Raw genomic sequence first — 27,197 nt, 5'->3', positions numbered from 1 at the left:
AGTGCATTTGAGACGGGGTGTGTCGAGGGTGGAAGGGTGTTCTAGAGCGAGGGGGACTTTACTCAGGTTACTATGGATAGCGACTCTGTTGTTCAATGTGGGGGGTCTAAGGGGATTGGAGTGAATCGTAGGTATGGCAGTGAGAGTGTCTGGTGTGTTGCTAAGGGGAGCTGAGTCATAGGAACGGAGGAGGGTGAATGTGTCTAGGTCCGAGAGAGGGTTGCAGGAGCGATGAGGGCGGTTTTCACGATTGTGAACAGGGATTGAGGTCCAGTGCGGTGGGAGACGAGTGCGAGAGTTTGCAGCCCGGGTGGAGGACCAGTTGGGAGGGGAGGCGATGGTGGAGGTGCGTGAGCGGTGTCTGGGGTGTGTGCTGAGTAGTTGTTTGATGATGTGAATGTCTTGTTTGATCTGGTGGAAGGTGTTGGGTGGGGGGTGACTGGAGTGTGATAGACAGAGTAGTTGTTGTTTGATGATGTGCATGTCTTCCTTGAGTTGGAGGAGGGAGGCCGTAATGTGGTCCACTGTGGGACATGTGTTGGAGGTGGAAGGGGTGGGGTGATTGTTGTAAGAGGGAGAGAGATCTATGTGTGTGCTTGAGGGATGTGGGGTAGTTACGGTAGGTGGGAAAATGACTAAGGTCCCGGGAGTGGAGGGGTGGTGCATGTCTTTTTGGGTGGGAGCTGTGGTATCAGGGGTGGGAAAGGGGTTGAGGGCTGGTTTGCGGTGGGAAGGGGTGAGGTGGTTGGTGTAAGAGGGTAGGTAATCTATGTCTGTGCTCGACGGGAGTAAGGTAGATACGGTAGGTGGGTGAGTGGCTGGGATGAAATCAGTATCTCCGTCCTGGGGGACCTGATAAAGAGGGGGGAACTAAAGTCCTTCCAGGTCCTGAGGGCGGAATTTGGGCTGCACCACACACAGTATTTTAGATATATGCAGCTGCGACATGCATGGCGGGCGGAGGAGGCGCTGGTGGAGCCCTTACCAGAGTATGCACCGCTGGAGGGGCGACTGTTGCAGGATCACATCCCGTGTAAGGCAGTTTCCCTAACCTACAAAACATTGATCAATAATATACTGGATGGGCTGGTAAAGCTCAGAGAATTGTGGGAGCAATATGTGGGGGAAATGGATACGGTGGATTGGGAGACTGCCCTGATGCACTTGAGGGAAGTAGCCATCAAGTCCCGCCTGCGGCTTATCCAGTATAAAATCTTGCACAGTGTGTATTATGGTAGGGTACGTTTACACCACATGGGGAGGGCTAGCGACACACAGTACCTAAGATGTGGTCAGGAGATGGGGGATTTTTACCACACTATCTGATGGTGCCCCGTCATACAGACGTATTGGGCGGAGGTCCTGAGGGAGTTGGGGGAGGTCCTGGAAGTCACCCTACTGCCAGATCCTAAATTGGTACTGCTAGGCATAACGAATGATATTGACCTGAGCCGCCCCCTCATGATCTTCATAGTTCTAGCTCTGGTGGTAGCTAAGAGGGATGTGGCGAGGGCGTGGGGGGCCTCTTCCCCGCCATGGTTGGATGAGTGGAGGAGGGGTATGGACCTATACATGGCAGCAGAGAGGGTCACGTACAAGGCAAGGGGGTGCCCTAAGAAGTTCAATAGAGTATGGGGGAAATGGCGCCGATACCATGGCTTGGACAGAGTAAGTGAACCAGGGAGGGAGGGGTACTCGGCTGCTCTGGTTGGGAGCCCGGTCGGGAGAAAGACGGGAGTATGGTTTCATGGGAGGGGGGAGGAGGGCGGGGGGATGAAGGGTGGTGGCTGATGGTCTTCTGTGACATGCTTGTTGTGTTAATGCACTGTAAAAAGCAAATAAAAATATATTTGTTTAAAACAAACAATCCTACCCTTTACTACTTCTTTTTCTAGCTTTGTTGCCACCACCTGCAGAAGTTCCTTTGCTGACTTCAAGTAGTCCGCCCATCTGAGCCCCCTTGGACCCTGGTATCCCACCGAAACCTCTTAGTGAAACCCCACTGTAACTGCAATGCAGCCTCCTTGTCAGGGTAAACCGAGAGCCATGGACCCATTGCCTCAACTCTAACTGTGGTAGGGGCTCTTCGGTCCAGACTCCCCCTGTCCTCTAGAGGTATTTCACTGTTCCGCTGGAATGGTCAAACTGAAAGACTGTGTAATTGGGTGCCGTCCCCCGCACTTGAAGCATTCATGTTTGAAGTTACAGGAGTGCCTGGAGCAGAATCCCTTTTTGAAATTCCAGCATGCCCCCATGGTGGGTGCTGCGGGTTTCTGTGAAAGTCCTGCCCCCCCTGCTCCATGTGGAGTGGGACGTGACTGAAGGGACTGATAAGTCACTGGCAGGCCGCTGACGGTATGTGTGGGTGGTGAGGATTGGGTGAACGTCATCTGCTGGATCCAGAGCTCCGAATCCACCTCCCCCATAGTTTATCAGGGTCAATACTGAACCTGGCCCTAAACCCCTCATCATAGCTCAACCAGGTATATCCCCCAAAATGCATCTGTGCCTTGCGGATAATGTCCATCTAGTTCAGCAAGGTGTTTGCCCTGTCTAAATGCCGCTTGCAGTAAATGCTAGCATAAATCAAGAAAGCAGAGGTCCAATTCTCCTTGTTAATGGGCACCCTCACCCTCCTAGTCAACTCCCACTACTCTTCTTTCCATCCCTCCTTTTCTTGTATCTCCCTATGGAGGAGTTTGAACACATCAACATATTCATGATTCCAGATTCTATTTTTTGTTTTGTCTGACAGATGCGACCCCAACGGCATCGCCAGTCCTATGTAAGGCACTTTTTTGTGATGTTTGTTTTCTACCTTTTCATCTTTCCCATCCGTCCCTACAGTACCATCCGTCTGGACACCAGGACCCACTAGGCGCTTATCGCTGTCAATTTGTTTGCACTCCGCAGGCGCCGCAGCTGCACCTGCCTACGCTGCCCGCAGCTCTGTATCGCCCATCCCCACTGACCGACGAGCCTTCCCTTTGAGACCTGTAGCCCCCACATCCCATGCCGTCCACCACTCACCATTATCTGACAGCTGCTCACTGTTAACTGCTTTGTCCTTGCGTCGGCTGCTGCTGCTCCGATGCCCCGTGGACTTCACACTCTCTTTGGCCGCACTTGGCACCTGAAAAACACCAACTTTCCCAGATGTCAGTGCCGCTGCCCCAGATCGCCCCACGGCCTCCTCCTCATCATCGCACAACTCTCCTTCCTCCCATTCGTCGCTCTCATCCTCATATTCCGGTACCAGCTCAGCCTCACCATCAAACGCACCGCACACAGGATCCTACACAACTGTCTTCTTCCACTGTACAGCTGTTGTATTCTGCTGTGGGCAGTCCTTAGCTGCCGTTCTGAGTGTGCGAGCCCTTGCTGGAGGGTAGGCCAACCCCGGACCTCCCTGCTGCTTCAGACCAACATCCTGGGTCCGTCTTGCGCTCCGTCAGCATCACCACCTTTCTACCGGCTTCACTCGCCGGTCTTGTTCCCCCATCCACCACTAGGCTGCTCCAACCTGGTGGATCCTGAGCACCATCGGGCCTCACCGCCGTGCTGGTTGCCACCTTAACCCCTTCACTAGTCTGACTCTCTGAGACCCACTGCCCCCTACCTATTTGCCCACCTGCCTTTCCCCCTTCCCATGATCATCTCCTATCTGGGGGCCACCACCCAGGTGAGCCGGCCACCATCCGCTCCCTGGCTTCACACATTCATGCCCACTTCTCCTTCGTCTGCTGGATGATGAGTTGCTGTTCTTTTATCCGTGCCTCAAGATCCATGCCCTGCCATATGCAAAGCAGGGGGGCCTCGGAGCATCCCCCTCCTGCCCGCCTGGGGCCTCTGCCCTAATGTCTGTAAACCTATTCTGGGCCACCTCCCCTGCTGACCCTGCCATCGGTGGGCCAAGGCCAGCCCATTTGGATTTTTTATTCCTAGGTGGGGCCTCATTGAGAGATCTAGTGGTCCGCTTTCCCCTAGGAGATCACATGCTGCCTTGCGGGGTCCGGGGTCTGCATTTGGCAGCACTGGTGGAAGGCCCCCTCCCCTGCCCGCCTCCTTACCCATCTCAATGTGGAAGGGGAGCCGCGTGGGTAGGTTCTTCCTCTTGCCCCCGTGCTTGGCTCCTCCAGGTCCTTTTTCTCAGCCCGCCCACAACCTCCTGGTGCTTTGCCTGCAGGTGGCGGCTCAGGCATACAAGCCGCCACCGCTGTAGCAACCCTGCCCGAGGCGGAGCGCGCCAGGCGACTCATCCCGACCCAGGCTTGGACGAGGACGTCCGGCCTCAGGAGATCGACCCAACCAGGACAATAAGCGCAGCCTGGACCGCCTCGCTGTCCTTCGCTGCCATAAAACCGGCTCTACGTCGCTCAACAAGGCTAGATAGGCCTAATTAATTTCTTAACTAACTTTTATCACTCCCCTCCAGGTGGTGCTTGATGTCAGGAAGAGGTCAGATACTCCTCTCATGACACCTTCATAGCTCTACCTAACACCCTCCCCTTCCCCTAACTAGCATTAACCCCAACTTGTCCTTCCGGTATTGCACGAAGTACCCCAGGGGAAGACTGCTCTGTGACCCTCACTTCCCCCTTGGTCCAGCATTACGCTTTTAGCCAGTCAACGCAGCTGTAGCCAGACGCATCTTACGCTGAGCCGCCTTTCTATCCCAGCTTCCATGTAGTAATTTATATGAAGTTGCGCACACAAGTAGAGTTTGACCATGCATTGCATGTTCAGTCCTTGAAGCCACACACACACGTTCATTTCTTTTTGCTCTCCAGGTTAGGAGACAAGATCCAGGAGGCATTAAGCACAGCTTGTGACACGCTATATCTATAAAAGGACTCCCTTGCAGAGAAACTAGGTTCCACACTGACCAGCTATGGAGGTATGTACATTGCATGTACTTCAGAACTCCTAAGGTATTAGGTGGGATGTATTGGTTCTCCTGACCTAAAGGAGCTTTGTTTTCCCAGCAATTTAAGTACAAGAACCGTGTGAAGTGAATCTCATAGCTCCACAAAAACTCTATTAAGAGAGGACTCTCTGCTGCACCCACCAACACTTGGGGTGGGGATCCCATGAAACTCATTCATGGTATGTTTACAAATGAGCTCCTCTGTTTTTTTCTTATACAAATGTTTTTTAATGTTTTTTATGTATTTAACTTTTCTATCATATTACTAGTTTGATTTGGGCTATGATCAACTTGGGCATTTGCCCTCCATCCTATTTTGAACTAAAGGCTTCGATTACATACATCCTAATTAGCATTTGCTCCTTATACGTGAACCCTTAAATTCTGCCTATGCTATGTGTACCATGGGCTTTAATTTAAGTCACGCAACTGTAGCGGCTGTCATTAATTTTTTTCCCCACTGATACCACTTTTTTTTTTTAGAATTTGCATGAATTCCCACCCAGTGTTTTTTGTTCCACATAGTGCCCCACCAATGCACATATCTTGCCCTGAGGAAGACCTTTGTTAAAATTCTTTAGGCCCACTGAGAAGATCGAAATATGTCAGGGTACATAGATAAGTGGCCAGGAGCAATCTATTCCCACAGACAAGTAGAGACACAATAAGGTCCTGGGGAGTATTAATACCTCCAAAGACAGAATAATTTCAACTCTGACCACCAAGGGCCATATGGTAATTAAGGACCTGGAAGCTGTGAGAAATAAGAGATCCCTAGCACTTTGCTCTTGTTAGAATTCAGTGCGTATTGTTGGACACTACCACGTGTGAATATATATGTTAGGCACATACATAGGCAAAACAATCAGTCATTACATTGTAGTATGTAGTACTGGTGTATTGAATGTATGTCATGTATTTTTTCTTGTGATGTTCGTGTAGATTTATTTTTGTGGATTGTTTGTACTGTCTTATACTGTACATTTGATTTGTGTTGGGGTTTGAGGTAAAGATACCCTAAGAAAGCAGCACAAGTAACTATTAAATTTGTCTGCAGGTGATTTACTTGAAGAGTGAGCCACACATCCGCAGGTGATGTACTGAAGTTGTGAGCCTTGTGTTCGCGGGTGAGGTACTTGTGCAGAGAGCCTCGTGTCTGCAGGTGATATACTTGAAGAGTGAGCCACACATTTGCAGGTGATGTACTTGAAGAGTGATGCAAAAAGAACAATTGATGGACAGAATGCAGAACAATGTTGTGAGAAGTTGGCCTGATATATGATGCTCACTAGTTCTAGTGATCACCTTGTATCAGTCCAAACATCCCTTATGGTGATTGGTTGTAAGTCAACCTTATAGACCAGCTATCCTAGTAGCGTGGACAAAAGCAGTCTTTAGACTAAACTCTGAATGGCATGTGAAGCCAGCTGTTTTACCACATATAACCCCTTGAATACCAAGTGAAAGGACACCACACAGGTTGTTATGAAAATAAACAGATATTTATTAACTAACATACACCTCTGAACTCTTTATGAGGTCAGAGGGCTAAGCACATGACCATACTAAAAAGGAAATACGAGTTCGCACAATATTTACAAGTGCGCCTTAGGGGCACGACAAACCATATACTCAAAACAATGGAATGCGAGGAAAGAAAATACTGTAAGGTGATCCAGAGGCTGGAGGACCGCTGGAGGACCGCTACAAACTAGGTAAGGAGCAGGAGGCCCACAGGACTCACGTGCAGAGTGGAAACTCTCACGCGAGATGCGTACCAACGTCTATGGATACTACAGTGTTAGAAAGTTACGGATTCCGGACGAACCCGCCTCGATGGAGGGAAAACACCAGTGGACCTGGACACTAGGAGAGTGAACACAGACTTCAGCACCTAGAAGCTTTCGTTACCTAACCCACAGGCTGCGGGTGCATAGGGCTGAAGTTGCGTCGGGTTTGCTGCGTTGATCCCGGTGATGCCTGAAACAAGGAGTTGCTGGCAGGCAGCCAGATGGAGGAGTCCGGTGGTTCCAAGGATGGAACTAGGAAGAAGAAGTCCTGAAAGGGAAGGGGACAGAGTCTCGGTCACTAGCCAGTGACGGTGCTGGAACCAGGAGGGAACCAGATGCTGTTGCCGCAGTCAGGTGAAGGAAGGGTCACTTCTCTCTGTAGCTGCGCTGACCAGGAGATGCTCTTCATGACCAGGCTGGAGGCACGAGCTGTCCCACGTAGTCTGCTGCTGTTGGTGGTGTTGGATCGTCGATCTGGTCAACAGGCCTTGGCTAATGCAAGCCACGCGGTGGAACAAAGATGGCTTCTGGTGCGGAACAGGAGGGTCCGGGGTGCTTCTCGTTCACAGGGAAGCAAGGGTCAGTCTGGGGGACCAGACCAGCAGTGTTGGATTCTTTGGATCGTCGTCTCAGAGGTCACTAGCCAGCCGGCAAGTGACCAGACAACAGGACAAGCAGCAACCAGGCAAAAGGGCCCCACGCAGATCTCGTGGATGCTGGGGCGCTGGTCTTTGGTGCAGGAGCTGCGTCGGTGTGGGGCTTCTCAGACGCCAATGCACTCACTCGAGGATCCCTCGGCGGTTGTGCTGGAAGCTCTGTGCAAGTTTCTCAAGATGGCCGTCTCCACGTTGCTCGTCGCACCCACGGTCCCAGCTGTGCTGTGGATGTGGGTAGAGGTCAGAGGAGTCTGAAGGTCCGGGTCTTGTGGAGCTGAGTCGTTGGATTCCGGGATGGAAGGACTTGCAGCAAACCGCACAGGAGCTTGATGGTGCCTGCGAAGCAGGATGGTCACTCCCTGACCATAGGGGAGATTCTTCAGTCTTCTGGAATCAGGAGGTCGATGGTCAAGAGTTTCTTCGTGGAAGTTGTCAAGATTAATCTAACTGGGAATGGGACCAGCTCCTACCTTTATTCAGCTAAAGGGGGCTGCACTACGACTAGGTGCCTCCTCTGGGTGGGACCAGGAAGGGGAGTGGTTACACCCCCTTTCCTTTGTCCGGTCTTGCGCCAGCTCTGGGGCTGGGGTGCCCCAGGAACTGGTTCTGACCGGTGTATGCACAGGACACCTTGTGTGCCCCAGGCATGTCTCATTCCTTTCAGCCCTGTCCTACCTAATACACAAAATCCTGTCTGGGGTGGTGCTAGCACCTCTCAAGGCAGGAAACCCTTTGTCCAAGCTCCCTCGCTGGAAGGACTCCCAGCAGCAGGAGGTTAGACTTGTGTCTGTGGTGGCAGCATCCATTTTGTGATGCTGAGGCTCGAGTTAACTTTAACCGGGGTTCACAGTTACATAAATGTCGTGTCCCTCTAGAAGGGTGGAATGCTACCCCCGTCGCCAGAATTGGCGAGGGGGTAGTATTCCAATTCGTATGACGCCTTACTCGACATGTTTTGATAATGCTATACCAAAGTTAGCATTTGACGGCGAGGTTCATAATGCACTTAAGAGCATATGGTATAGCGTTATCATGGAACAGCTATAGGACTTGGTTCCGCAAGCTGCAAACGGGCTCAGCTCATGCCAGAGCACCATCTCTCATAATTCCAAGCACTCTGCCTTCAGGATTGATAAGGCCTGCCATAGGAGTGACTGATAGGAATATATGTGTCCATTTTAGGGTTAGATATAGAGATACTATATCTAAAGCAAAGGGTGATTACACCACCTTGACCCATCTGTCGTGCAGCCAGTTGTGTCAGATTTGGATGGCCAGCCAGGGGTGGCATAATACATGCTGTAGCCCCTGGTAGGCCCTGGGTACACCTATGCCCTGGATACCTAAGGTATGCTGTACAGGTACTGATAAGGTGGCCCAGTACCAATTGGTAAATGCACCTAAGGTACATGGTTGTCAATTTAGAGAGAGAACAGCTAGGCTGTGGGTCTGATTGGCAGGCCCACAGCCAGGGAAAGTCGTAAACCAGTGAAGCAAAAAGCAAAAATCGGGGGTGACCATAGGATTGCAGACCCTACTCTCCTACAAATGTCATACATTCACCCCAGTACAGAGATCTGGGCATAAATCCATCATTTTATTGCCTCCATGCCATTCCAGTTTGAACCTAGCCATATGCAAATCAGTCTTGACCCTGTGCCAAGTAGGAACAGTCCAACCCGAACGGCCAGGTCCTCTCTAAACTGGTAACAAGCATCCTAGGACTGGTTTCGGGGTTTCACCCCTCATCAGCCGGGATAGCTTGACTCCAGAGGCATGGAGAGCATGGGGCCCAAATCTGGACATACCCGTCCCACTCGGGGTGACAAATGCAAGAAGAACAATTGTTGGATAGAATGCAGAAAAATGTCATACATTCACCCCAGTACAGAGATCTGGACAATAATTTATTTTTATATATAAGTTCAGTTGATTGTGATTCAAAACATTAAATGACAAGTGGCCACAGCCGTGACCCACAGAACACAAGACAAACCAACGAAAAACAGAATGGTCAAAGGCAGGGTATAAGATGTGTAAGCTTAAGACAACAATGAACTATCCTTTGTCCTGAAGATGATGCTTTATATTGTTGTGAATAGCATTGAAACGTTGTCGACACTAAAAGCACCATATGCAATATGATTTTATAATATTGTAATGATCAATGGTGTGAAAATGGATATTTAAGTCTGTCATAGTGATTACAAACAAACAGACACATCTTATACCCTGCCTTTGGCCATTCTATTTTTCGTTGGTTTGTCTTGTGTTCTGTGGGTCACGGCTGTGCCCACTTGTCATTTAATGTTTTGAATCACAATCAACTGAACTTATATATAAAAATAAATTCTTGTCCGGCTGGACGAAAGACATATGATCTATTTAAGCGTATGATTATTGTGGTTGTCCATTTTTCCTTCCAAAATGGGGACCACTGTTCTCTAAAACAGGGGTTGTCAGGAAGCGGGCTCCTTCTTCCACATCTTATGGTCCTGTCCAGCAATCCAACAATACTGGAGGGGGGTAACACTGATCATGTCTGAGGTGAGGGGCCGGACTATTCCAATGGAGGCCAGGTGGCATATGCTTTGCGTGACGGGAAGGAGACTTGACCGAAGTACCAAAGAATATGGCTGATGGACGCAGCAATGGTGGTGAAAAGAAAGATTGCCAGGGCCTGGGCAGCGAGTCTTTCTCAAGGGCAGTAAACTGAGAAGCTGATCTAGATTGGTGCTGTGCAGCGGAAAGGTAGTCTACAAGGGTCTAAGATTCCCAAGGAAATGGGAAAAGGTCTGGGGTCAGTGGGTGGCATATAGGGGTTTATAATGATTCTGTGGTGATTGAGACTATCAGCATTACAGCAGGAGTTACGCTATTATGCCTCTAAAGGCATTTCCCACCCAGTCCACCTAGAAGAAGGGGGATATCCCACCACGTTTGCCAAACTAAAATCTAGACATAGCCTAACAGAAATTGAGCTCTACAACTTTCTCAAAATCAAAACAGCCCTATCCAAAGCCAAACTATCACCCGCTAAACCGTCAATCTCACAGTACATGGCAAAAATCAACAGATTAGGACATCAGGTATCACACGTTTACAAACTTCTACGCCCAAGATCCACCAAACTTAACAATAAGACAATTAACTATTGGGTAAAACAAAGCACACTTAATGAGCAAGAACTGGCTATATTATGGACCCCTGCCTCATGCAATAAAATCTCCCTGGTACTTTCACAAACAAAATTCTGGCTACTCCATAAGGCTTTGTGGGCATGCTTATTCTGACTAGGCCTCAGGGAAGATGAACTATGCTGGAACTGTAGAAAAGGAAAAGGGGGACCTAGCACATCTTATCTACTATTGCCCAACACTCAAAACGTTCTAGGAAAAAATCTTTGATTTCATAAATAGAGCACTGGGCTGCACGCTAACAACTGAATTTTCCTCCCTCGCCACCGCATTCATGACCACAGAACTAAGATCAGAGCATGACAAAGACCTAGTAGACCTGCTGCTGGCCGCGGTGGTAAAAATGGTCCTGGCCAATTGGAAAGACACAAGCAAGACCTCATACAAAGGCTGGGTCAACTGGGTTACGCACCTCAGAGGTGCAGATAACACTGCACTACAGAACTCATCCTGGAGGCCAGCAACCAGGGGGATGTGGAAGTCACTCGACACGTACCTAGACTCTTACAAACACCCATGAAACCATTTCCTCTCGATGTCACTCCCCCCCGAGGAAGATGGAGCGCTTCTACCATGATCCTACGGGGCATCGGGTGGGTGACTTGGCTACCAATCTTGCCACAAGCAAGCCAGTGGGGTGACGACTCTGTCGCGCCCTATATGTCCCATTAGTCTCATTACTACAGAACCTTTCTTGTATCCTCCTTTCACCCCTTTCTCTCCTGCTTCTTTTCTATCATCCTTTACCTAATTTTCAGCAATTCAAGTCAGAGGGGATTAGCTAAACATATACTTTAGAGTGCCTGTAAACACTGCTCTACAAACTACGTTTGGCTAACCTTGTAACAGTAATGCTAATGTATTTGCTTATAAAAATTAATAAAATAGTTTGAAATAAAAAAAAAATGTGTGCCTCGTTACTTTCTTAACAGGAGGACTTTAAATTATTGCACAACTTCATGGAGCTACCGTACATTTTACTTCACTCTGAAGTTCTTGCAGGCTCTCTCTTACTTCTAAAGTGTGTTGGCTGTGTGATCTCTCGTTTCCAAATGTTTCAATCATTCTCTCTCTCTACCAAAAGTTGTTACATTATTTTTGTGTCTAGGCTTATGTCCTGCAAGATTTCCCTCTTATTTTAGAATTGTGATGCAATATTCACTTTCTCTCAAAAGATATTTGTTATGAAATGTGTGTTTGTTCACGTCTCATCTTTCTACACTTTTGACTAATGATGCATACTAGGCCAAAAACTACAAAAGAAACAGCTGGGGAAATGGAACAGAATATGAACACAATGTCAAAGACGGCTAAGAAAGAAGTAACAAAAACAAACAAAATGATGATAAAATATGTAGAAAACAAAACGAGTGCTTCTCAAATACCCGTCAACTGCGTAGGAGGACAGACTAGCTTTTAGGGCCTCATTTATGAAAACTGTTGCATCGCTGTGTATAAACAGCTATGTAACAGTTTTCACTGCCCCCTCCTTACGACAGGATGTATACATCGTTTTTAGGTCTCGCCTGTTGTCGATGCGCATGCGCATCGAGCAAAGCGAGACTATTGCGAGTTATCCACACTTTATCTGCACTGCAAGGAATCGTGGCGATTCCTTGCAGTGCCCGTGAGTTTTAAGGTCAATGCGCATGCGCATTAAGCTTATGCGCATGCGCATTGACCTTAAAAGTCACGGGCGCGTGCACGTCCGTCTCCTAACAACACACACACACCCTCTCCCCCGCTCCGCCCCCTCCCGCCGTGTCGCATTTCTCTTTCTCCTCCCCCTCCCCTCTCTCCCCTCCGTCTCGGTTCACACACACCCTCTCCCCCGCTCCGCCCCCTCCCCGCCAACACCGCCTCGCGAGCTCGTCATTCCAAACCCGCCCTCCCCCGCCTGAGAACGGCATGGCACAGTGGTAAACAGAATACCCAGTAACACGTATTCATGCTCGGGCGGCACTTCCTCCATGTTCACCACCCAAACACATCCTGATGGGGCCCTTAACCAGAAGGCATCAACAATCTTTCCTTTCTGCTTCCAACGCCAATTGCACCTACAACGAATCCGGATCTTGCATAAGGTCCCCTCGCCCCTCCCCCTCTGCTCTCAATACCTCAATCCAGAGCGCCATTTAAGTCCGCCATAATAAGCCGTGCTGCGCTTACTGGGTCAAGGGAAAAAGCACAAAGATGCCTTGTTTGTTTCGCTCCGAGGGACAGGGAGCCGCCACAGAGACCAGAACCAGCGTCAGAGAAGGAAAGCCTTCCAGATCTTCAACCATGGTAGTCGATTCACCGATGCTGTACACACGTCCCTAACAACGTCATTTCAGGCGGACACCATCATACATGACAGCACCAAAACAAAAGAGAAGGCAGCATTCGTTGTCCCGCTAAGCACCACCTTTTGTCCGTCCAGGCAGCCGCTCAATGCAAACACCTCCCAGTGCCATGTAAAGCCACCCCCAACAACACAAAGGAAAACCCGGATATACAAGCAGAATCCACTGTGAGACACTGGCCTGCCCGCCCATGTGACACATCAGCAGCCCAACATCAAACAAACGCCAGAACACGTCAGACAGCCCACAGATGATTAAACACAACTGATTTATCTGCACGTCATGCAAGGCCATCGCAACATAACGCCCTTCGGCCCACACACACATCTATCTAACCCCAGTGCTTAATTCGATTATAAAAATTGAAAGTGTAACTCCAAAAGTTTTTCTTAAGAGATCGCTGCTTAATACCAAGGCTGCTTACTCTGGATTCTACCTCACGCCTCTTCCTTCCACTCCTGTGACGATCTCAATCGTGCAGGGTTTGCCATTTTTGCTTTCTTTGTTTTCTGCATTTCTGACTCCTGCTCTGGGTCAAAGTCTGATGACAGAACCTCAACCCCTCACCCTCAATCCCTCACCCACACTCACCCACACTCACCCTCACCCACCCTCACCCACCCTCACTCACCCTCACTCACCCTCACTCACCCTCACCCTCACTCACCCTCACTCACCCTCACCCTCACTCACCCTCACCCTCAACCCCTCACTCACCCTCACTCACCCTCACTCACCCTCAACCCCTCACCCTCACCCACCCTCAACCCCTCACCCACCCTCAACCCCTCACCCTCACTCACCCTCAACCCCTCACTCACCCTCACTCACCCTCAACCCCTCACTCACCCTCACTCACCCTCAACTCCTCACCCACCCTCAACCCCTCACCCTCACTCACCCTCAACCCCTCACTCACCCTCACTCACCCTCAACCCCTCACTCACCCTCACTCACCCTCAACCCCTCACTCACCCTCACTCACCCTCACTCACCCTCACTCACCCTCACTCACCCTCACTCACCCTCACCCACCCTCACCCTCTCACTCACCCTCACTCACCCTCAACCCCTCACCCTCACCCACCCTCAACCCCTCACCCACCCTCAACCCCTCACCCTCACTCACCCTCAACCCCTCACTCACCCTCACTCACCCTCAACCCCTCACTCACCCTCACTCACCCTCAACTCCTCACCCACCCTCAACCCCTCACCCTCACTCACCCTCAACCCCTCACTCACCCTCACTCACCCTCAACCCCTCACTCACCCTCACTCACCCTCAACCCCTCACTCACCCTCACCCTCACTCACCCTCACCCTCAACCCCTCACTCCCCCTCACTCACCCTCACCCTCACTCACCCTCAACCCCTCACCCACCCTCAACCCCTCACCCACCCTCAACCCCTCACCCTCACTCACCCTCAACCCCTCACCCTCACTCACCCTCAACGCCTCACTCACCCTCACTCACCCTCAACCCCTCACTCACCCTCAACCCCTCACTCACCCTCACTCACCCTCACCCTCAACCCCTCACTCACCCTCACTCACCCTCAACCCCTCTCACCCTCACTCACCCTCAACCTCACCCTCACTCACCCTCACCCTCACCCTCAACCCCTCACTCCCCCTCACTCACCCTCACCCTCACTCACCCTCAACCCCTCACCCACCCTCAACCCCTCACCCACCCTCAACCCCTCACCCTCACTCACCCTCAACCCCTCACCCTCACTCACCCTCAACGCCTCACTCACCCTCACTCACCCTCAACCCCTCACTCACCCTCAACCCCTCACTCACCCTCACTCACCCTCACCCTCAACCCCTCACTCACCCTCACTCACCCTCAACCCCTCACCCTCACTCACCCTCAACCTCATGCTAAAGATTTACAAAAAAACCCATAAACAATTCTAAAAGCACTAACTCTAATGCTGCGAGACCTATTGCATTTCTAATGCTTGTTAATGAATGGTTCTCCATGTCGCAAGGAGTTACAGATACTTCCGTATTTCTGATGTATCTGTAGGCACAAAAGTGGAGCATTGCTGGGGTGTGTCTGAAAACAGACGCAACTCCAGCAATATGTCCTTTCACATGGAGCAAGTCTCATGTGAAAGTGCCTGCATCAGTCTTACTCCTGCTGTGAGGCAGGCGTATGATATTAACGCAGTAGAGTCCTAAAAATGTCACAGTGAAATCTCATAGATTTCACTGCGCCACTTCTACATCCATTTACTCCGGGGGAACACCCACCCTACAAACATTATACCTGATACAGGTATAATGTAGCGCAGGGGTTTACAAAGTGACAAATCTGCTTAAATGCATCACTTTGTAAATATGGCGCAAAGTGGCACATTATTTACGCCACCGTAGCATCACAAAAAGTGATGCAACAGCAGCGTAAAAGTGTTGCAGGCTTTCAAAAATAGGCTTTAAGGGGCAGATTTACAATAACTGGCGCATCTCTGCATATCAGCAGGGATGCGCCAGTAATTGTGCGCCACAGCTCCGCCACCGAGAATGTGCCGCATTTACAATGCGGCGCACCATGGGGCAAAAACGGCACAGATGCGTGACGCATCTGTGCCTTAAAAGCGGCGCCTGCTGGAGTTGCATCGGAAGCGCGACGCAGCTCCAGCAATGCTCTGGGGGGGCTCTATCTCCACAATGCTGCGCCCATCCTTACGCCTGCTTCAAGCAGGCGCACGGTTTTGACGCAGCATGGGCCCAAAAGTGACTGAGTGAAATCTTGTAGATTTCACTCAGCCACTTTTGGGAGGCGTTCCTGCGCCGGAACGCCCCACCCCTGCGATGGAACGCCTCCTTCTGGCGCAGGGCTTTACAACGTGACGCATCTCGGAGATGCGTCACGTTGTAAATACCCCGCACCATGGCGCATCTTTTGCGCCGCCACTACGTCACAAAATTGACACAAATGCGGTGTAAAAGAGGCCCAAGGGGCTTGTAAATCTGCCCCTAAGAGCTTTAGGTAATGACAGTAGTTTGGGAAGAATAGGAATTTCACTTCCAGTCAAGGTACCAGTGGCTAAAAATTCTAATGATTGTGATTCTGGATGTAAGAATGTATGATATTTGCTTCAGGTAACCCAGAAGTCACTGTAGACAAGGGAATGTGAGACTGTTTTTGTGATTTGAAAAATCAATAAAAAATCATTGAAAAAAATGATAGCAAACTGGGTATGTGTGTAATTATTATTCTGCGTAAAAGTTCAATAAAGTACATAAATTAGATGCTAGTTGCATTTACAAAGTGTGTGACTTTGACATACTTCATCTGGGTTTGACGCTTTCCTCCTAATCACATATTGATGTTTTTTTCTCCCATATAGAAAAACTTTAAGCCTTTTTTCAACTGATTATGACGTTTCAAAATACATTCAAAAACTGTAGCACATTAAGTTTCACAACTTTGTTCACCCGTTCACTTTCGGTCTGTAACCCTTTGGCCAAATGGAGTGTAAAACATTGCAAAAAAAGAATCTAATACATTAAAGTAAAGTTTTGTATAAAAGTAGGAAAATCCTGCCTCACCTCTACCTGGCTCCTACTTTTGAGGATACCTGGGTATGACCTAACCAACAAAAGAAAAAGCAGGAATACCGGTGTTGTACAAACTTTACTTTTTTGTATTAGATTAATTAGTTATCACTTATTTTTGCAGCAGCATTTTCACATATTTGATCTGGTCCTGAAGAAAGCCGCTGATACTCTTGTGTAGATCAATAGGCTGAAACATGTTGACCATTAAGTGACAGTGGTTCTATATCCATACCACGGTGCTGTTTCCTTTTTAACCCTGTCAAGTGGAACACATCAATAAAGTTATATAGTGTCTCCACTTAGATAGTTTTAATTCCACCTACCTATCCTTCACACAGCGCTGCATACCTCATTACACCAATCTTCTCACATATGGGATTACCATCCTTACTTTAAAAAACATCTCTGAGCTCCTTCCTTAAACACTGAAGTAGTAGCTCCCAGTGGTGACTAGGTTTTCCACACTGGTAAGGAGGACCCATATGATGAAGCATGTCACCCTTGGGTGAGTGAGGGTTCTTATCCTTAAGGGATGTCTCCCCCAGTCATGTTTCTCTAGTAGCAGTTTGTTGGTTGAGAGAGGCACTACTCACATGTTTTTACACACATATGTCTGAGACTATAGGTGTACAATTTAGTGTTGAGCACCTTGTGAGTAGCCTTCGTTGTTATATAATTGGAACAACATAATAGTTTATTAAATAAAACACAAGAGAGGGGGAACAACATCATAGTTTATTAAAAAAAAACACAAAAGAAGGTTTTGTACAGCAGAAATCATGAAATCGTATATTTTAAGGGGCTCTCATATGTGGCAATAAAGAAATGGCAGGCAAAGTGAATTTAGCCAATTGCCTAGGATCACACAATTTCATCAAGTGGGGAGCCGGGACTGATACCAGGTTTTATAGTTTCACATTTTGTAATTCTGCCACCAGATGAATAGTATCTTTTTCCCTCTCACGTTTTGCATTAGATGTCAATGCTTTGACTTTAATTCTTGGTGCCTGAGAATAGAGCGTTGTTGGCAGACAGAAGTCAGGGGAATGCCCCATGCTTCTGCTTCTCACACTCCTACGTCCTGCCACAGACAGTACTTCGCGCCCCCTCCCCCAGGAAATGTTTGCGAGTACCCATGATTTAGTCTATGGTGTTATATGTCTTTTTGTAAGTCTGTTAAACTCTCCAAACCCCTCTATCTGGCGTATTGCATATAGTCATTACTCCTCTTAGCGTGCATTGCCCCTTTTCTCGGCCCCTCGAGTTTTTGTTTCCCACACTTGTGCTTGGTGTTGTCACGCACTTTCTGGAATCACTCGCTTCTCTCTCTCTCTCTGTAGCTGAAGTTGTAACCCCTCCCCTCCCCCTGCAGTTGTTGTTACATATGTTTCCTGCCTCCCAGAAGTTGTAGCACACTTCCCCTCCCCTCTCCCTCGTTCCCTCTCTCTCGGCACTGATCCTCTGCTGGGCTGTGCACATCCCAAAGCAGGCGGGGCTGGCGCAGCAGCGCGGCCACCTGAAGAGAGCTGCTGCTGGGACTGTCACTCTTCGCGCCACTCTGACAGAGAGCGTCCCCTCTCCGCGTGACGTTAGCAGTGACCCCTCCGCGTCACTCTGTCATCAAGGCCCCCTCTGCCAGCACTGACTGCCCCCCTCTTTCTCACTCCCTCTGTGGCCCTCCTTCCCTCCTCAGCAGTGCCCCCCTCTCGGCCCCCCTCCACGGAGAGCTGCCGTTCATGGATCCGGACAATGCCCACATTTCTGGTGAACTTGTCTCTCCTGACTGAAGCTCTCGTCGCGGCAGGTAAGAGAGGACGTGTGTGGGGGTGGAATCTGAGAGGTGAAGGGGCCAGGGGCTGTTAAAGGGTCTTTGGGGGGCGGGGGTCTCGGCATTGTCCCCATGGGGCTCACACGGTGCAATGTGTGATGTGGGCGGGTGAGGGGCTACCGGGGATGACGGAGTTGAGGGGATGTGTGCAGGGCTTGAGTCGGGGTACCACGCGGGTGGACGGCGTCCCCCCACTTATTTTACCAGGAGCTCGATTACTGGAGCAAATGGAGCCACACATTCACTCTTTGGCCTCTCAGGGGCGAGACCGAATCCCATTCAGAACGCTGCTCATGCACTGGTTTCTCTGAGGCAATCGCATCTAAGGGGTGAGCGAGGGGAGGCAATGAGTCAGATGGTGCCAGCCACCTTTCATGAGGTCACGTCCTGTGACGTCAGCGTCCCCCCATTTATTTATTTTTAAAGACTTGTGCCATGGATGTGTGGATATTGTTGTAGGTCCAGCGCTTCGGTGGGCTGAGGGGTCCAGGGGATTTCCTGCGTCAGCAGGAGGCTGGCGTGTCGAGGGGCTTCCAGAGGACAAGAGGGGGGCGAGCAACTGCTGTGAATTCCCAAGTTCTGGGGCTGGTAGAATAGCGACAAATGAGTGTTAAAGAGCGTAGAGGCGTTGCAGGGATCCGCGAGAGGGTGGGTGCAGTTCGGGTCTTTAGGAGTCGAGGGTCTGTGCCCGCCATTTCTCAAGTACTAGGAAAGATTTAGTAAATTTCCTTTCAAAGTCGCACTGTGGACTGGGGGTACGAGAAGGGGGTTTGGGGGCGGGGGTGGGACATGTAGTGGTACAAGAAGGACCCGGGAGGCGGGATGCTCTGCCTCCAGAGCCAGAGGTTTGTTGTCGGGTTTTGAACACTGCAACAAGTGTTCCCTCGGCCCTTTATGTTCCTCCCCGCGCCCCCTCCCCTTGCTGTGCAGTTTGGATCGATGTCTGCCAGCTTTGTCTGCTTCTCTCTCTGCTGCTACGAACCGGCCTGTGTTTCCAAGTGATGGAAGTTGCCTCGTCTTACTTTTCGATGAGTCTTAACTTAGATATCATCGGCGAAAATGATTTTTTTTACTCTGCCAAGAACAGCATGCCTGGCAGCATTGTAGATGAGTTAAGTGGGAGATTTGAAAAATAAAGAAAAAATATTTGAGAGAAAGTATTTCCCCAATTTATTTCTACTGAAGAAGAGACAATTTCAGAAGGAAACAGCCAATCGACGAGTCTTAAGTTAATGTAACATCCGTGAAAAGGAGAATTTTTAACTCTGCCAAGGAGACAGCATGCATGCCAACATTTTTGAAGAGTAAAGTTAGAGATAAAAAAAATTGGGAGAATGTATTGCCCATATTGACTTCTACTGAAGAAGCGACAATTTCAATTTCAGGCATGAAACAGCCAAAATAAAGCCATTTTGGCTTAAAAAAAATCCGGAGTCTGCAGCCTGAATTGCGTCTATTAGCATGCATGGGACAGACACATGTTTTCGGATTGGTTATCATTCACAAATACATACCTCTCAACCCACCCACATGTAGAAGTATGTAGGGGGTGGGGAGCTGTCACCTTCGTTAGACCCATCTAACCGGCAACCAATTGAAATGCATCCCATAGATTTCAATAGAACCCGCCAGTGTTTAATTTGTAAAATATTGAGTGCCGGGGCTGAAGCCCGCGGTCGGTGCAATTCAGTGTCGGCGGGCCAGATACCAAGGCTTCATAATCTTGAATTTAACTCACGCCTCTTTGAGCCACTCTCTGTCCCTTTGTTTCACACTTGCAGGTTCCTGCTTTCTTCCTTTTTTGCCGTTTTTTCAGTCTTTCCCATCCTTTCCTGTGTTTCCCCTCTCATGCTCCTGGTCAGTACCTAATGAGGGAAGATAAGTTCTTGAGCCCATAAATGAGTGCTGGTGGGCTCCACCACCACTGGCTCAAATTAAGCACTGGGACTCCCAGACTTTAACACCATCATACCTTCCAAAAAACATGTGATCACCATTGATTTCAGTGGGCTCACCGGTCAAGCTACCTGTTCTCAACCTGCTTGGAGACTCAGAGGGTTGTGAGAAGGAAGAAAAATCAAAAAACATAGTACAGAATATGTAATTGGCATTATAAGGCTTGTAAGCATTATCGAAGTATGTACATGGAGTGTGAGAATTAACCTTTGGGGCAGAGTGCAGCACGTTCCTACCAAGTGGCCATAAGGCAGGTGAATGTCTAGGCTGGTGCTGGAGAAAACAGAGAACTAGGCTGAAAAATGTAGGCTGTTTGCGCACAGCCCGCTCGCCATCACTACCTTTGCTTATCTATCTCACCAGAAAGCTCCCACAGACTCCTCGACATCCCACCCTAACAAAACCCAATTTATTTAGGAACCTCTCAAGTAACAGCCTTCCCATTGCTGGACCCTTCCACCACCGCCAAGGACCTTCCATGTAAAGCCTTTTGTCTTCGCTACTCATAACTCCTCTTAGGACAACCCCTACACTAATGTCTTGCCCGCCACGCTGACACAGAAGGGTCTAACCGTATCACCCATCTCCCATCATCCCCTTCTTCTTAAGGATACACCTCAAAATAAAACACCTTCTCCAGTGTCCCCTGTGCCACCAAATAACTACAGTGTGAGTCCTCCTCCAACACCACCCACCAAACCAGATTCTGATGGTCACAGGAGAAAATAATTTGGGTTCTTCAGCCATATTGCATCACCTCCAGGACTTCCTACAGCCTCCTCAGTGAACTTTGTGGGATGGGTTACATCTGAGTCCTTCAAAGTTTGTAAGCCCTGGTTTCCACGTTATGTATCTTCTGCACGCTGCATAACATAGCGGCTCTAGGCACAAAAAGTAGGAAAGGAAGAAATGGGAGAACTTAATTTGACCAAAAACACTCAAAATAATCATATCTTCAGACAGACAATGCTTAGTTTTTTTCATGAGTGCATGAACTGGGCATCACAACTCATTTTGGTGGACCAGAACCTATTTTTCATCATTAGATTCTGACCCATAGCAAAAGAGATAAAGCCAGAAAAGGGAGAAAGAAAGAGGAAGCGAAAAATGGAAAAACAATGTTAAAGGGAAAAACAAGAATGAAAACTAACCTTTAAGGGTGCCATAATGAGGCAATAAGTGTAGGGTAGTGCAAGAAGGAGGCATGAATCAAGACAAGGCAAACTTGGAATTTTCCAACCCAACATTTTGAAGCGCTGGCCGCAGACTCCCAAGAAAAGCTGTGGGTCCCTGCTCTTACATTTTAACAAATGTTCTCAGGAGGAGCTGGATTCATACGTGAAAGAAACCATATCACCCCTCACCGCACACGCAATTTAGCGATGTCAGCAAATTCTGTATTTCTGCATCCCAGAAATCTAGATTGTTAGGAGCAACAACAGAGATTTTCCATGAAAGAGACATCAAGCAGAAGCATAGAACCACTCTTAAGACCTGAAGCAAGATTCTAAACAATACTATGAACGGATCAAACAAGTGATTAGGAAAATGCCAAGTGGATGCTTCATTACTGTACAGTAGAAGAAGTAAGTTCATGAAGGGAGCATGGGAACAAGGCAAATGAACAGAACACGAGTAGCTGTTCATGTCATGTGGAAATTGAAGGACAAGCTTTTCACGTAAATTTGTTCTTTTTGGGACATTTGTTGCCAAGAAAATTATACACATTTTGCCCAGGCTTAGTCCTTGGCCTCTCCTTGGGCCTATAGGGGCTCACTATACTTTCCCTCATCAGGGGAAGTGAACTACTGTACATGGACTGAATATAGAGCATAAAACGTTGGTAGCAGATTATAGTGTTTTAAAGAAAATCTAAATCAGTAGTGTGACCATACTTTTTTTCCTATGTCACCGGGGTAATGCCACCTTTCTTAAATTCCACTATTGCACTGGCATCTCGTTTCTGGGTTGAGTGTATGTGTAGTAAGTATAACACATTTATGGTGGTAACTTGTGTATGAGGGAACCAGAGTAATGGAGGGCAGTGTGGTTGATTTCGGATGAGCCTGGCGTAGCACAAGATGAAGTGGAAGTGTATAGCCTGCATTCCTGTAGCCGGAGGGAATGAATCCAGACACTGACGTGCATACAAGGCTTCATTTAGAATTTCCATGGGGTTTTTTGTTAGCAAGGATCTGTTGATTACTCTTCATGGCCACTGCCCTTTGGTGGATGATAAGTGTGAGTTGTGGATCTGCAGACTCTCCAGTGAGAAGTAAGCCAGTTTGTAAGAGAGGCCTGACCTTTTGGCTGTGCCTGAAAATGGCTTCAGTTTTGCTGATGACAGCCAGGTGCAGAAACCTCATACTTCGTTGTGTCTCTGTTGGGAGTTCCCCAGACTGGAGACAGCCTCAGTGCTGCCTGCTGTAGGAAGAATCACGCTACACAAAGGCTGTGTCTGGAGAGCAGTCTGAGGAGCAAACTTAAATGGAGAACTATTCCGAACCGGTTCTAGATTAAAGCAGTGGATTTAGATCCCCTGTCTAAAAGTTGTTTATAAATGTGGGTCCTAGAACACTGCCTGTTGTTCCACTTCCTGGTCCTTTATGACCAAGGAGTTCACAAGTGACTGTTTAACAACAAGGGCTGGTGACAGCCAGTCTCCCAGAGGTGAGGGACATCACATGAAAGGGAAGACTAAAAAATAAACGAAAAGACTAACAAGCATTTACAATGCAATGGTCTCGGCATTTTTAAAGAAGAGCTATTGGCATTGCTCACAACATTTTTTTAATTTTTTTTATCATAAATAAATGGTATTGTCATTTACATTGCCAATAGCTTAATCGATAAATAAATGGCATTGTCATTTACAATGCCAATAGCTTAATCGCTCGCATATACATGACCTATTGCATTTACACCCACACAGAGCCACACACACAAAGCCACCCGCACACACATACAGAGCCACCCACACACACATACAGAGCCACCCACACAGAGTCATTCACATAGAGCCACCTACAAAAAAAGCTATCCACAGAGCCACACACACGCACAACCACACACAGAGCCACTTTTCTGTGTGTTATGTCTAGAGGCTCCTGCCTGCACCCAGTGAGATCCTGCTGCCGGGGTAAGAGGGAAAGCAGCATCACACCTCCCCTGGTCTGCCACATCACTGCTGGTGAAGATCCCACTGCGGCTGGCAGGAAGAATGCAGTCCCTCACTAAAACCATATACTGTTGAGTGGCTGAGATGGCGGAGTAAGGACAGGAGCTGCTAATCTGAAGTAGGTAAGAGACCGAATGGGCCTAGACCAAAGGAACCAAGCGCTAACTTAGATACAAGAGGCACAAGTTGCACCCACCAATTTACATGACTGACCATGGACATGCTCTATTGGGGGGAAGGAGGGGGTTCACCACTACCAGAGAGGAGAACCCACTCGAGCCAATTGATTATCTAATCCGCGGAGGCCCCATACACCAAGCCCTGCACCATGTAATTGGGTATTTGTGCATAACTGAATGTAAGGTGACCTATGTTTCTGGTGGTATTGATTCTGGAGCCTGAGTATCCTTCACTCACTAACTTCTCTGAGACGTCTGTGACTACTCGCCTGCTCTTCTTCTATGAGTGAAGGGCTGTACTTACCCAGTTTGTAGAGCCATAGTAGGGCAAGCCCCAGGACAGCAGATTTAAAGGGCCTCAAACCCCTCCACAGGTGTGGCCCAGTGGCCTCCTGAATGGGATCTGACATTCCATTAAAGTCTAACAACCCTACCAAGAAGTGCTGATAACATTACATTAAATGTGTAGTTTGCTACCTGAAAAGTGCTGTTGTACTCCTATTCTGAACCAGGCAAAGTTAAGATCTGCAATCTAACCCAGCCCCTCCACCAATATTATGGCAGACCGGTCAGTAATTGTCACCATACTGCCTAAGGGTTTCACCGGGAAAAAGCAGGAGGAGGCTTCTGAGCCCAATTGCCTCCTCAGCACCATCCCTTCCATCTCTTAAATGTTGATAGGTGTTGTAAATAAAGAGGACCCAGTTAATTCTGGAAATGGCGCAGATCTGGCGATACACGAAGTGGAGTGGAGCTAGCGATACCAGAAGTAGAACAAAGGAGGGAGTAGGGCAGAGCGGCTGTGATTGCTGATAGCGCAGCACCGTACTACTCCTGGAAGAGATGTAAATAGTGCGAGGCAGGTAAGTAATTGCTGTGGATACGGCAAGCTGGATTACACAGGAATTGAGACAGAGCAGACGATAATGCAAATTGTTTATATTTAACTAATATACTTATTGGTTTAGCTGGAGATTTGGTAAAGCGCCATGCATTATCTTCCAGTTCCGTTCAGTGCTTTGCACGTGTTTGACTCGGGCAATATATCTGCAAACGAGTGAAAACTTTTCACAAAATTCAGGTCCAGAACAGAATTAAACAAGTGTTGGTATAGACTAAACGTCTGGCTTACGTTTAGGGTCCTGACAAAAATATTTTTAAAAGCCTGTTGCAGTGAAAAACTAAATTTAAAGAAAAATTATGGTCTTCTGTATACATTGTAAGATGTAACGTAATGTTTAATGATTCAGTGTACTTCTGAGCTGTACAGTAGTCCTGCATGCACTGTAAGTTAAATCTCTGTATACGAGGTGGAATGACACACCGAACAGCCAACTGTATGGAGTAAGAGTGACATACCTTGTTTTAGGCAAGATTTAAAAGTGAATGTATTTAGGTGTGACTTGACAGCGCTATTAAGGATCATTTTTCTATTGTGAATTGTAATGATTTTAAAGGATCAAAAACAATACATTTTTTTTTACTTGACTTGACAGCGCTATTCTTCATTAGAACAGTTATTATTATTAGGTCTGGCTGACAGCACCGTTGCTGGACCTCTTGTTATCTATTCTTGAAAGAATGGGCTTTTGCTCTCCCGGGCAGAGATAAAGACCATTCTTTAAAGAACAGATGACAATAGGTCGAAACAGTGCTGTCAGTCGGACCCAAAAACAGTTCTAGAAGAGAACTGCGCTGTGAAGGCACACAAACACATTCACTCTTAAATATTGCCTAAAAACCATAGTAAGTCACCGTCGGTCAGGCGCTCTTTCCGCTAAGGGCGAATATGGGAGGCCCCTTGCCAGACATTACACAGGCCTGGAAACCAGAGACACGAATCCCGAAGAGCAGCGGACAACAAGAGGCCCTGACAGTCCGTCTACGGCAGACTCGGCTCTGCTTACACATGCAGGGACGAGGAAGAGACACAGCGCCTCCTCGGAGGGGCAAACCCACCGGGTCCACACAGGGCGCTCTCTGGGAGCCTTCACAGGGTGGGAAGGCCATTGTATAACACACACAGAGCTCCAGAGATGAACCCAGAGCGGGGCTTCTGGTTACCCTGAGCCACCGGCCTCGGTGATGCAGGCCCCCCTCCCCCCATTGTCGTCTCTTCCATCTGCATGTGAAGCGGCCGGGAGCAGTCACGGATCGCACCCCTCGCAAATATCAAAGCAGCAGAACAGATAACTATGGATACAAACAGAAGTAGGACTTCAGGAGGCTCCGGAGCACAGAGACAGCAGAGCTGGCGGGACAGATCGGGAACAAGAGCTCTATTGAGTACCGGGAGGGGGGCGGGAAAAAGACACGGCGGGGAGGACAGCGAGACGATCTCATCAGCGGTAGGGGAACAAAGACACGGACAGGGAGGGGGCGTGAAAAAAGACGGCGGGAACGAGAGCGAGAGCAGCCTACCTCAACCTTACCAGCAGCAAAATGGCGGCCTCAAGCTTCCGCGATTTTTCTGATTCGGGGGAGTGTTTTTCTGTCCTGAGTGACTGACGACGTCACGAGCTAAAGAACAGCAAAACTTACGCCCCTGAATCCGAAAGAGACGGGGCTTGTTTGGAGTGACTCCCTTCTCTTCCAATGGCTGGCCTCCGTTTAGGAAGCCAGCCAATGGAAGGGAACGGAGCAGGGAGGCGGGTTTAAACTGCCCTACTCCAAAACTTAAGATCTCCGGACCGGAAGCTGCGCTTTGCGCAGCTTATAGGTCCCTCGACCTAAAGAGCATGTTTTTCTTTCGGCTTAAAAACTGTACCTGAGCTTGATTCACTCTGCATCCTTACTTCTGAAGCGGGGGCGGGGGGCAGTGAGAGACAGGGGGCCTGGCAGGAGGGAGTTGCCGAGGGAACAGGATGAGTGTAGCGCTTTGAGAGAATCGCAGCGAGAGAAATTTACACAGTATTCAGTGCAATTGTGCAATTAAAGTATTTTTATTCTTGAAAAGACAAGCACTAGGTTATACGTTGGGATTATGGTTTTATTTGTTTGATTGCTGAGTCCTGAGCACAAACACCACAGATGTCCTCCTGTGAAGCCTGTGACTGCTCACCTTCACTAACCTGAGAGTTAAGTGCAGAAAGGGTTATACTCCGACCAGTTTGTAGAAACAAGATTTGACTGACCCCAAGTCATCTTTGGTGAACAACCTCAGCACTTAGGGTTGAGGCCCAGAAGCTCCTGCCTGGCTTATGGACCCCCGATTGTGGTCTGACAACGTGGGTAATACATTCGCAAAGCCGAAGTTGTCCCATTGGGCAACGTTGGGGTTGAAGAGGATCAAGCAGTGGTTCAGTGGACTACTGCCTTCTACCCTAATGTGTTACCAAATTGGAATTGTTTGTTCTTGGAATATCACAGGCTCCTCTAAGGGAACGCATGCTAGTAAAATAAAAAGCTTCTCTGTCTATGCAAAGATAGAGATCATGGTCTGTTGTTCCTTGCAGGCCACCATCCATGTTTGTAGCCAATCACAAGGGGGTTGTAAATTTAAACCTGCCAAATTAATATTCAGTAGGCAGGTTATTCTGCATCCCCCTGCGATTGGACAAGTT

At 48.6% G+C, this 27,197-nt stretch overlaps 1 protein-coding gene across 1 annotated transcript in view; it reads left to right on the top strand.

The window, feature by feature from the left end:
- The first annotated feature begins 17,980 nt into the window (after nt 1–17,980).
- Nucleotides 17,981–27,197, top strand: part of VSTM4 (V-set and transmembrane domain containing 4) — a 123,110-nt gene continuing 113,893 nt past the window's right edge. The window contains exon 1 of the mRNA XM_086920089.1: nt 17,981–18,297. Within this exon, the coding sequence (XP_086776215.1) occupies nt 18,243–18,297 (55 nt within the window). The 5' untranslated portion in view covers nt 17,981–18,242. The remainder of the gene's footprint in view (nt 18,298–27,197) is intronic.

This window comes from Lissotriton vulgaris, chromosome 5 (assembly GCF_964263255.1).
Source record: "Lissotriton vulgaris chromosome 5, aLisVul1.2, whole genome shotgun sequence".
NCBI lineage: Eukaryota > Metazoa > Chordata > Amphibia > Caudata > Salamandridae > Lissotriton > Lissotriton vulgaris.
This window is presented reverse-complemented; position numbering and strand designations above follow the sequence as displayed.